Below are 12,728 nucleotides of genomic sequence, written 5' to 3'. Positions count from 1 at the left end.
AGACCTTGGACATCAAGATGGCAGCCAACAGCTAACGTTGCAATTGCCTGACCTAACTTGAAAAGAAATTACATTGAAGAATGTCCTTCCTCTCGCAGCAGAACTGATCTAAGATACATGGCTACAGTTCTGACCTTGAAGGGCTTTTCTTACATGCATATGCCTTACTCATATACAGGGTTACAAAATGTGTCATGAGAAAGGACATTTGGGTTCCTTTTTGGGCATTTTTGTATTTTCCAGAAGTAAGAGCAATCTTTGATTTGAAGAATGTAATACTCCTGTCCCCTCAAGTTTACACCCATAGGAAAAAAAAAAAAAGCTTCTTAATGCAAAGTAGCTGAGTACAGCTTAGCTTGTCGATGCAGAACTCCCCTTGATAGGGCATTTCTGGAGGTCTGGGCCAGGGAAGAGGTGGCACAAGTCCTGTGAGCCTGGAGACCAGTGCTGCTCCATGCTACCAGCTCCAGTGCCAGAGACTCCCATGCCTGAGAAAATAGGACACAGAGGGACAGAGCAAAATCATCTCCTCCCTTCTTTCCTTTTTTCTCACTTTTATTCATCTCTGGCTGCAGTATTTGGAAGGTGGGAAATTGCAAGACTTTTAGTCCAAGTTCTTTTTTGCTGAAGCAAGTCAGTTCGCTGAGCAGTTATCCCAGGGGACTGAGGATAACTGTCCCCTTTATTAGTGCAGAGGTGAGGTGACATCTGAGATGAAGAGCTTCTGACCAGCCAGTCTCAGACAAAAGCCATCTCTTCCTGAGGGGCAAGAGTAAAGCACAGAAGCAGCTACCAACAAACGAGGCTGCAGTACTCGATGTAATTTCTGTATTAATTCCTGCCTTGAACAAAGCCTTCTGCCACAGTCTGAAGATAAGAGTATTGAATCGAGATCCACAGCTCTCACATCATCGCAAGATGTGACACAGCTCTGTATGACCCTTTGAATAAGAGCAAAGGGGACTCAGTGGGTACATGACATCCTGGAGACTTGGGCCCTCCTGTTTACATTCCCCACTGAGTCCCACCTTTCACATCTGACCCAGACAAGTCCTTTAACCTGTCCTTTGACAAGGGGCAACAGCACTTCCCACTGAGAATAAATACATTCAAGCCCATTGATTTTTAGACAGTGTGATGACATGGTCCAGAAGGATACAATCAGGGGAGACACCTGCACCTGGACAGATGCTAGGAGCTGTTAATTGCTGCATTATAGTGGTTTTCACTGGTGACCCAACAACCCAGGGTGGCTCAAGGCACAGAAGGCACTGAAAAAATTCCTCACACCCTTGCTATGCTCAGAGCTTCCTGCAGTTAAACAACAACATCAGTCCCTATTCCCAGTTACATCATGACTTCATTTTTCCATCTGAAGTAGCTAACTGTTGCTTCAAGAAAAATGTCAAAAATTGCCCGTTTTCTGAATGAAAACTTAAAAGTCTTGGGCAAAGAAACAAAACCCTTCTAATACAAAGATGATGGTTTACTGGTATTTCACTAAAATAGCAATGGCTCTTTGTGTGGAGTATGCCTATAACAAATATGTTGGTATAAAAATGCTGCTTTGCAAACACCATTCTTTTCAACGTTGCCTTTACAGCTTTGGAGGCACTGGCTGCTTTCACAGCCAAGTTTGCCACTGCTATGGAAAACAGGCTGCACACGCAAGCCAGCTGAAGTCATACAGACTGAAAAGGGCTAGGGCTGCTGCTGCTGCTACCACTGTAAAAATGTTATTTGGAAACCGTCTTCTCAGAGAGCTGTATAAGGAATCAAAAATCCATGGTAGGGATGCAGGCTTGGTGCTTTCCCATTTTTTAGCAATGACTAATACAAAAAAAGCTCTTATCTCAGAATAAAACATTTCAGCCACTTACAAAGGCACATAAGCAGGCAAGGCAGAATGGCCTTACATAGCTGGCCTAGCAATGTCCTCTTCACCACTGTACCTGAAGACCTGCTTGCATTGTACTCTCATAACCTCAACCAATGCCGATAGAGAACTATGCCAAAGCCTTTCTCTTCCTCAGCTGCAAGGCAGAGGGATGTCCCTCTTGATTTCACCAGAAGAGTTGTGTCAGAACAGCAGAGACCAGCCAAATTCAAAAAAGAAAACAAGAAGTAAAACACTTCAACACTCAATAAGCCAGGCCAGAAAAAAATTTGTAATTAATCTAACAGAGGTAAGTGGCATGCAAGAAATACAAGCTTTTCAGTGTTTAAGGGAACATAGAAGCATGTTTTCAAAGCAGAACAACGCAAGCCATTTCTTCCACAGATTTGTCCCTTATGTACAGCTGTTTGCCATCTATACAAAGGTTGAGTTTGTAACTGCAGTTTTCTTCTAGGGAAGACATTGGGTCTGCCTATGAAATACAGTTGTCTATTTGCATAAGATTTGAAGGAATCCAATAATCCAATAATTATAGGATGGTTTCTGATATCAGTCAAACAATAATTAAATACAGGTAGAAAGGATCACAGCATTAACTGCCTCAGATAAAAGGACAGAGTGAGCTCAATTAAGTTTTTGCACCTTGACCCTTAAAAGAAATACCCTTTTCCAACAGCACTTTAATTTCACCTTAACCAGCAAAATATACCTGTCTATGCTTATGCCAAATCTTAAGAGACATTCTCCAAAGTCCTCTTCTAAATGCTTTTTGCTGAATGTTTTGTCTGCATGGCATCGTGCAGCATACTTCGTGACAAGAGACTTTGTGAAAATGTTACTACGTCAGGCAATCAAACAAGACCTAAATGGCAGCAAAGTTTTCTTTATAGCTTTTTCCCACATGAGTTTTCTCTACAAGGTAAAAGCAGATTATGGCAGCACCAGACTTGCACTGTTTCTCTACTCCATTCGAATATGACAGTATTTCACCATGTCATAATATAATATCAGATCAGCTTCACATGGTTTTCTTAATCCAAAACAAGTGTTCGGGTTAGGCTGACCTCAGATTTACACAAACCTGAAGAACTTTGACTACAAGTTTTCTGCAGTATTGAAAGATCTCATCACTCACCTCTCCTCTCCTTTTTTGCAATGTTCCTAGAGAGTCCAGTGAGAAAAGATTGCTTTTACTTGGAACACAGGAATTTCTAAAGAGTTCTGCACCATCTTAGGGCTTCAGTTTTTGGGAGAGCTCATTTCTCATTTACTATCAGAGCAAAACATCAGACACAGACAAAAAAGGGTTCTAGCTGAAGTTCTGATATTCTGATCTATGACCTTAGGTGTGACAACGAGAGGTAGAAAGCACATTTGAACATTTCTATACTTTGTAGATCCCTATCAGAAATGCTGACATGAAAGTTCAGGAAAACAGTAAGAAATTCTGAGTAAATATATTGGAGGTATTAGCATCTGTTTGATACTTCACATATCTTTCTGCAGAAGCGAAATTGCTTACCTTTAAGAAAATGAACCTTCTCAAAATCTTGAAAATTAAGTAACCCCAATATAAATGCAAGCCTTGAAGGATCAATAGCTGTCCATTGAATAAAAAATATGCTATGACAGGAGTCGTGGAGTAGTACGTAGGCTGATACAATGTGGCACGAAGTATCCTAAAAAATAAAGAACACTGTTATGGTACAAGATTTCTTCTTTATGCTATTTACAACTATTTCTGATTTCACATTCCGAACTAATTAATTATTTCCACAAAATATTAAAAAGCTCTGCAAAGATGACATTAATTAGCAAGCCCTGTCTTGACTAGATTATGCATCTCTATTGAAATATAGACTTCAGAAGATGAGAAATTTGAGTCTTGCATGAAAGTATTCTAAATAAGGTTAGAAAAAAAATCCCATTTTTTAAAATCTTGAGCTCTGTGTGATCTAGATACTATGCAACTCAGAGTTTGTCTATGCCATTTTTTTAAATGCAAATTATTTCTAATCTGAAATCCACACTCCACGGAAAATCCTACAGGCTTTGCAAAAGGGCTTTTTGTTAACTAACATGTTTCATCCATCTTTAGAATTCACAACTTCTATATTATTTGAGGCTTTTTGAGTCTCTAATCTCATCATGTTTTGCTTCCAAACTCAAGAACTTGAAACTCACTGAAGTAAAATGATTGGAGATCACTTGTATAGTTAATAAAAAAACAACAATAAAGTAAAAGACATCAGCATTTCTGAAAGAAAATACTACAGGAAATTAAAACCTTGTGTTGATCAATGTTCAGAACTATTAATTTAACCAGCTTGAGTCTCTCAGGGTTTGTCCACATGCAGGGAGGGGTACAAAGGCAAACTAGAGCAAGTCAACGAAATGTGAATGTGAAACACATTAAACACTTTTTAAAAGCTAAACGTGTTAAGCATTAAGCACACTAAACACCCGTGTGGATACTCCAAAGTAGATTAAATCATAGCACTCCAAAGTCATGCAAGTATTTAGCAAGTTATGATTTATTTGCATTGACTTCCTAAATTAATTGGTTCACCTTAACTTTTCTGAATGGTCCTCACGTGAGTGAGGTGAGGCATTACTAAAGAACTAGGTAGCAGAAAGGTGTCTCTACAAAAAATTAACTATGATCATATAGGAAATACACTGTACTCTGACTTTGCAGCTACAGCAGCAGGGATGGAATGAAAGGGGAAATGATTTCTCCTAGTTAAGTAGTTCAATCCCCTTGAAAATGCAGGAGCTCATAGCATTTAACTACAATTTATGAAAATAAGTGAAATAATACATAAAAGCCTTTATTTAGGTTAGCATATTTTCAAGAGACTCATTTTAAAACTACTTTTACTTAAATTAAATCTTTAAAGAAAATGACAGTTTTTGTCAACTCTTCTCACTGGCCTTCAGTAGCCAACTATAATGAAAGTTCTGCTTCTGCTCTTTAAAGTACAATCCATTTCTTTCCTTTTCCCATCACAACCAATACTAACCTCTCAGTGGAAATGGGAATGAAATAAAAGCCTGTGACTACATTAAATATTGCTTACCAGAAGGGGAACAGGATGATTCTTGTGATGAAGAATGCGATAGAAAAGATGATAAAGAGCATATTGCAGGTTTTCTCCCAGCGAGCGTAATTAAACATTTTGGCTGCCTGCATTGAATAAAACCCATCAAACATATTACCAATATTCTCTGAAATAAGTTCCTTTCTGCTTTTCCATAAACAAGGACTCATCTTCCACCTAAGCAGGAAGAAAATTTCCTCCCTGTTTGACATGTAAAGCAATCGTTTTGCTGATACCTAATAAAGCAGCATCAAAACAGATTCTTTGTTTATATTTCTCCTTTCATCTTAAAGGAAAGTACTCTGTATCAAAGGCCTAAAGAACAGCTCTCCAATCAGAATATAAAAGTGTCATGAAAACACAAAGTGCTTTTGAAAACAGAGGTAATCCCTCATTCCTGTACCAGATTCAAAACGGGTTGAAATCAAAGAGAAGCTGCTGGCCACATCTGCCTGCTCAGGAACAGCAGTGACCCCTTATACACAGGCATTCTGGTGCGTGCATGTTACTGACCCTTCTCTGTGCCTAATTCAGCTTCTGTTTTCTCCTTTTTGAGAGCTGGAGTTGGTCTTGATCCCACTAATAAAGATTATAATTACTTCTCCTCCCCTAGCTGAACTGTACAACTCTCCACGCTTCGTTTAGGAATCACCCTGGGCACTGTTGAATGAAACAGCTGTTCTCAAGTGTGAACAAAGCTTCAGGTGCCAAGCCTAAGTTTTAAACAGCAGTTTGATGAACTTCTGAGTGGCAGGGCTGAATTAAGTTATTCTGGTACCCAACTTCAGTTTCCATCCAAGTGCTGTCCTACCAGTTGTCAGTTCAACTGTTTATAAGGCCACACAGTTAATTGGACCACAAAGCAGTTCAGGATCAGAAGTAACCCAGCAAAAACCTGTATGTATGCATTTAATCTGGACCAATCCCAACTGCATGACCCCACAATTAGTTGTTCCAATACAACGGTTAAAGTGTCAGGAGCAGAAATGAACAGTGACAGACAACAGCCTACAAGGGCTACTTACACTGGCACTGCCACCAAAAGAGGTGATGAAACTATTCTCTCAGTCTTGGTGTTATAAAACCAGCATAACTCCACTGAGGGACACACAGTGTACATTTGTCTTCCAAGAAACCCAGCAGCAAGTCTCTATGACCACAGTGCTGTGTGCAGAATAGGACACTTAATCTTAAACATTTCTAAACATTGACATTTAGTTCAGGGAAGGGACTTCCTCTTCAGTCCAGGGGAAGAAACTTTTCTTCTGCCAGTAGATACCTGTGATACCTTGTTAGGGACAGCTTGAATGTCTCCAGCCAGAAGTGTATAATGTGGGTGTACTCCTTAGGTCAACACAGGGGTGTGAATGCTGACAAAATTAAGCCAGTCTGGAGAAGTAGCCAAAATTTTGGCTGCTAAATTTGCTTGAGAATTGGTATCATGACAAGCTGTTCAGAGGCTAGCCAACTTGGTCTAATTTTAACAGTGAAACAAGAATAATCCAGGGAGGCAGCTGTATTTCCAGTCCCTGTTCTGTACTGAAGAACTTCTCTTCTGCTCTTTTCTCATGACTGATTCTGTAACAGAGTATCAGCTTAAGTTATCTAGAAGCTCTTTTTAATCTTACAATTTATGACTCTGCGAAGCCATGTCTCTGTGGGGATAGGAAGGGATTGTATGAAACTTGTGGCAAAAAGATTAAAATGTCACTGAACATAACCTGGGCAACAACCAAAAAAACCCCTGCCAACCAACACCCTGTTCCCCCCACCCCACCCTCTCGCCCCCAAAAAGATGGAGGGCAAGGTTACCTCGAGCCAGAAATCTGCAGTATCGTGCACAAACATCACCAGTGTTCCAAGACGCACGTAATTGCCACACCAAGAGCCACTCATCAACCCAATGGCTGCCAAGTGATGAACGACATGAGCCAGAAAATCCTGTGAAGGAGAGAAGAAAAAAGGTAGAACCAAGCAAATGCAGGAGAGCACGGATGCGTGCAGGTGTGCCAGGGATAGACTGATGCTGCCCTCATGTGGCTGCACCAAATCCAGTATCAGGACAGTGCTTTTCCTTAGAAACACTTTTCCTCCCTCCCTCGCAGAAACGGAGGTTCTAACTACAAACATGACGACCACTTGCCTTCCTTTTGTTGTCAATCCCAAGTGTAAATAAGAGAGACCAGTAAAAACTAATCTCAGCCATGTAGTACCAATATTGGGATGGCAGCAGAGTCTGTAACAAAGAAAACCACAGTTAACTTGGAGAACAGCAAAAAGTGAATGCCAAGTGAAATTACTTCTTTTTTCCTTTCCTCACTTTTGCTCCTCTGCTGAGTCTTGCTTAAAAAATTAAACTAAACTAAATCCCTGTTCTGGGCTTCATTAAGAAGGATGTTCTGGAAGCCAAATATTTTAACCTTTACTCAGACCAAACTCTCAGTTTCTGCAGTTCCTCCCCCACCTCTGAATTTTAGCATGCTTTTTCCTATGTTTTTGTCAGAGAACTACACGCAGAGTGCTTCTGCATTTAATTACAAACAACTGCAAATAAACGAAGCCCTCCATTTTGGTGAACAATTAACATTTTAAACATTCACACATCCCATGACTAAAGCATCAGCTATTTATGCTAAAATCCTATGCATCTGCTTAGGGCTAGATGCTGAGCTTGGCTGCTCCCTCGGTTCAGTACGCTTCCCAGGTGGCAGGAAGTAGGCTTGGTTATCAGATCCCATGAGTAAGAGAAGCTGGGAAAACTCAGCTGGGAGGCAGGATTCTTTTTACTCTTGGCCCCTGACTAGGACAGGAATAAAAGCAGTGTGATGGGCCACAGATTTATAAAAACAGGAGGGAGGGGCACATAAGAACCTCTGACAGGTGGGCAAGAAGGCAGTTTGCTTGGTGTCTTCTGTTATAGGACTGTTAGTAAAATATTTTAAGAAGAAACAAGAGCCTTGGGACCCTTGGGAACAACCAGAGTATTGAGCAGAGATCCAGAGAGCAGGGACTCACATTATGCCAAACCAAATCACTGCAGCACTCCCTCCACCTGCCCTACTGAGCAATAGGGCCTAGCAGGCACACAGCACCGGGGCTGCTCAGCAAAACCCTCTGCATAATGCTATTCTGCAGTGCCTTGAAGCATCGTGAGGCCTGGTGCAAGCTTAGGGGTTCTGCACTGAACCCTGTAGCACGGACAGCATCTGCTGTGCACAACTGGGAACCTGGGGTGAGTGGAAATAACAGTGGTCTGGCTGGAGGGCTGAGTTGCAGCACAAGCAGATCACAGATAAGTCCTGCAACAGTCAGCAGGAGGTACCGAAGAAGGGCAAACAGCTTTGGTGCCGCACCTCTCTAGGTGGTGCCCACTGGGAAGCGCTTCTGTGGATTACCCCTTTCAATAGGGAAGTACCTGGAATGCCTTGAGGCCAATGGCCCAATGCCAAAAAGCTCACCTGAAATGGATAGCCAACCCACGTCTGCCATATGTCATAAAACCAAGGTTTCTGGGGAAGACAGATGATTCAGAGACTGATCAGCTGAGCAACAACAAGTCATCTTAACTCAAAATCTTCAATACTTAAAGTTTCTCTAGTGCAGCTGGCCAAGAACCTATAGTCTTGATAACTGTTCTCCACCAATTTCTAAAGGGATCTTACATCTCGGATTTATTTTATTGGTCCCAGCTTTTCGGCTTCTTTCTCAGGACACCTGAAACATTCCAGGTCATCATTTCATCATCCAAAGCAGCGGGTGTGTGTTTTATTACTGCAATTACTCAAGATATGTTGCCACAGTGATTAGATTTTGCTGTGTTTACCAGCCACACACACCAATGGTTCATAATGATAAACAGTGTTTGGGGAGAAGAGCCAGAAGAACATATACACACTGAGAACTGTTCTGCTGCTCAGGAGAAGCATTAACGATACCCCAGGCAGTGCTCACATAGTAACAAGCAGCACTCTCTCTGTTATTCCCAACTTCTGACTCAGGAGCAACACCTCAATAAATAGCCCTGAAATACACCATTGTTGTGACCCCCAAAAGTGCTGCCAGAAAAGGTTTATGGCCTCCTTTGAGAAAAGCATAGCCATGTGATGCATTTGTAGGTGTTAACAAGGCATGTTGTAAAACCATTTGTGTGACTTCTTAAAACTTGCTTTAAAAATGCTGATTAGTCATAAATTACTTTATCACAGAAGTTCAAAAGATAATTTAAAAATTATGTAAAACCTCAGTGCATATTGCAGCCTATCATCCAGATTACACACAAAGATCTGAACCCAAAGAGCCACTGAAACTAGTGAGGCTTTCAGTGGGCTTCAAGAAGATCTAGAAACCAGTCCTTATTTTGTTAAAAATATAAGAATATCAATCCTTCAAAAAATTAACTTACATCATACAGAAATATAAATCCAGCAATGGAGGATGTAAGATAGAATGAAAATCGCCAGCTGTAAAATTAAAATGAAAAAATAAGAACAAAGCATTATATTTTTTATAGATATTGTCCAGAGCCAGAATTACTGCAAATCATTGTATATTACAATCTTCATGTAAACATGTGCTCATACTCTACATTAAGGGTTGTCATATATTAACTATATCTGAGTTATTAATATTTAAATACTTAAGCTTGGACTAATTGCTAAAGTAGTAAATTATTGTACATTATCACAAACACAGATATCTTGATCGTGATTATAGCAGTAATTTTCCAGCCAGGTATGAGCTGATGAAGAGAATGGTCACAGCAAATGTAATAAATTCCCTAAAAATTAATGTTTGATAACACCAACCTTTCCCACTACATCAATCCCTCTAGAATATTCACACTGGACTAAGAACATCTCACAGTTCCCTGACTCCAGAAGGTCTTTCAGCCATGTGGCACATACCTTCCAATCCGATCAAACACTGTCAATGCTGTGAGTACCAACAGTGACTTGTTTCAATTGCTGGATTAATTTCTTTTCATCTCTCAACACTGATTATTGAAAACAGGGGAGCCCTATGGAACTTTAGAACAACTACTGGATTAGTTTAGGTCTTACTACAGAGGTCTGAATTAACTATAAACCTCAATCTTTGACTAGGTTTGCCAGCATTTAGCCTGATGTAAGCTTTTTGTGGCTTAAATGGATATCCATCAAGGCAGGTAAAATTTGTAGGTTTTCACTACTGATCTGCTAAGTCAGCAAAAGGAAAAAAGTTCTTGTGTATCTTAGAAAACTACGTTGTTGGTCATATATGTAAGAGCAGGATGCTGTGATGTGGAGCCTGCAGTAGTGTTGTAATGACTGGAATCTGCGTGGGAGGTATCGTTCCTGGGACTGGGTGTGGCTGGAGAGTCAGAGCCAGAGCATTCCCACTCCCACCTCTACAGGTGATGGAAAACTTCCTTTCTGCTCTTCTCCTTGGCAGCAACAAGCCTGACCTTTCCCAGAGCAGCTCTTCAAGATCAGTAGGAAAACACTGCTGGACTTAACATGCTAAAAAACGTCACAATCACAAGGACAGGCACATGGCCCCAAACCTGGTAAGAACATTTTTTAGAACAAGAGGTATCCCGGAGGAGAGTAGCAAACAGCCTCCCAGAAAACCTGAATTTGCTAAAAAGGAGGAGAGAGCGCCTCAAGAAGAACACTGTACTAATGGATTGAGAGATGTATAAAAATGAAATTGTGGTCTTTGGCAAACATTAATGAAGTGCCATATGAGAGAAGATGATGAGAACCTGTCTGGTAAAAGCAGCCCCTCCTTTCTGAGCCCTACATTACCTGGAGGCTGATATCCCAGGTGAAAGAATGAGATGTTCAAAGACTGAGCCAGCATTTTACAAGAAAAACAAACAAACAAAAGATGAAGACATGGAATGGCAGAGGCTAGACAAGATAATGTGTCTCACGCCTGTGGAAGAAGTCAAGAAAACAATTATAAAATTGCCACTCGATACACTGGTAATAAACAATCATTTTGCTTTTCAACTTTAAAGCATCTTTCCTCAGGTGATATAAAAATAACACTTCAGAACACCCACTGCGCAGACAGAAAAATTCAAAGGTACATGGTGGAAATTAGGAGAGCAAATGGAAGGGGAGAATGGAACCCACAAGTAATACCTGGCTCAGAGTTAACAAAAAGATGGTAGGAAAACACTGTGACATGGGACAGACTTTACACAGGGGTTGATTCTGCCCTCATGCCTATTTCAAGCAAGGGAGGTGTGAGTAGTCCAGTGGATATAGTGGGACTGATTCTGTGTTGATTATAAAGTGTAAGCGGTTTTCTGAATCAGATCCAAAGCACAGAGCCCCTAACAAGACTGTGCCATTAGCCCAGCCCTAAAAATATATATTGAATGCACTTGGCAATAAACAGTCAGTGCTTCAGATGAACTCATTATACGTGCAAGACTGCCAGCGAACTACCTCATTTTGCATTTAGCCAAGCTTCTTTATGAATTTGGTGAACAAAACCTGAAGTAAAACCCATCCAAATTCACCGAATTTTACCCAAGTGCCTTTTAAGCTCTGAACCTGGCCACCAGGGAAAGCACTGAACAACAGCTATGCAAAAGGATTTTCTGATTTAACTTCAGGAATCTTTTCTCTTGAACTGAGTCTAACAAAAAAGAATTTAGTAGATGAAGTTAAAGGCTGGTAAGTCTTGTAAGGCAGGGAAGGTTTCATGCAAAGGGCTTTCCAAACCCCAGTGTTGCTTAACTGGGAGCACTAATAGCTTAAGTATGGTTTAGATCCGGCTCATCAGATTTTCCTTGTGATTCAGAAAAATGATCCTGGAGATTGCAGGCTTTCAAAAATTTCATTATACTCATAACACTGACTACTAGCGTGGAATAAGTCTGTTCCTCATTTGTTGCCTTGAGAATTATATCCAATTAAATTCACTGACAAAGAGCAGAGCAAGGTTCACAAAATTACACAAGAGAAACCTGTTTGCTTCATTTTCACTCAAGCTGCCAAGCAAGTTTTAATTTCAGTCTTTGGCTGTGTATTACTAGAGACATGCATCCATGGCATGCGGGTCTTTTATCAATAGCAGGAAATCCTACTGTCACTTGTAAAACAAAGTTAACTGATCCACAACACAGTGGCAGAAATAAACCATGGATGTCAGTTTGCCAGGAGAATTTACTCAACTCAGGCTTCAAAGAGACACATCTATGTCTATCAAGTGGATTTATGCCCAACAGAGAACATCATCAAATCATTATCATACTGATTCACACTGAAAATAACCTTGCTAAAGTACTCAACTTTGAGCTTCGTAGCTGTACTTTTAACCCTCATTCCTTAAGCTAATCTACACTAAGAGGTTAAATACTATAAACGTGAATTTTTGCCAATGGAATTATGCTAGTCAAAATCCAAATATGCAGGACATTAGGAAAGTGTTTTACACTGGTACGGTTAATTTCAGTATCCAAAAGGGATGAGCTAGGTAAGTGAAGCCATGCCCATTTGGGAATTTGCAATTTGTGTAAGATTTTGGGTAACACTGGAATAGTTAAATAGTAAAACATTGAGGTACGGAGAAGTTCTCACACATTTGTGACAAATCAGACTCTTGAACACTTTCCCAGTTTTCAATCATATGCAGGAGGTTTTGAAACTTTTTACATATTCATTATTAACACTCAAAATTGCTCAATGGCCCACTTTCATCAGCCTATTTGAGCTCATGTTTTGCACAGTACTCCA

The 12,728-nt window shown here is 40.4% G+C and overlaps 1 protein-coding gene across 7 annotated transcripts in view; it reads right to left on the bottom strand.

Annotated features, from left to right (window-relative positions):
- The window catches only part of CERS3 (ceramide synthase 3), a 51,091-nt gene that overhangs the window by 16,524 nt on the left and 21,839 nt on the right, over nucleotides 1–12,728 (bottom strand). For all 7 annotated transcript variants that reach the window (XM_075044992.1, XM_075044986.1, XM_075044990.1 and 4 more), the window contains 6 exons: nucleotides 9,401–9,458; nucleotides 8,457–8,507; nucleotides 7,142–7,234; nucleotides 6,811–6,939; nucleotides 4,978–5,084; nucleotides 3,420–3,576 (listed from right to left, as the gene is read on the bottom strand). In XM_075044992.1, the coding sequence (XP_074901093.1) occupies nucleotides 3,420–3,576; nucleotides 4,978–5,084; nucleotides 6,811–6,939; nucleotides 7,142–7,234; nucleotides 8,457–8,507; nucleotides 9,401–9,458 (595 nt within the window). The remainder of the gene's footprint in view (nucleotides 1–3,419; nucleotides 3,577–4,977; nucleotides 5,085–6,810; nucleotides 6,940–7,141; nucleotides 7,235–8,456; nucleotides 8,508–9,400; nucleotides 9,459–12,728) is intronic.

This window comes from Buteo buteo, chromosome 13 (assembly GCF_964188355.1).
Source record: "Buteo buteo chromosome 13, bButBut1.hap1.1, whole genome shotgun sequence".
NCBI lineage: Eukaryota > Metazoa > Chordata > Aves > Accipitriformes > Accipitridae > Buteo > Buteo buteo.
Note: the sequence above shows the minus strand (reverse complement) of the source record. Positions and strands in the feature narration are given on the sequence as shown.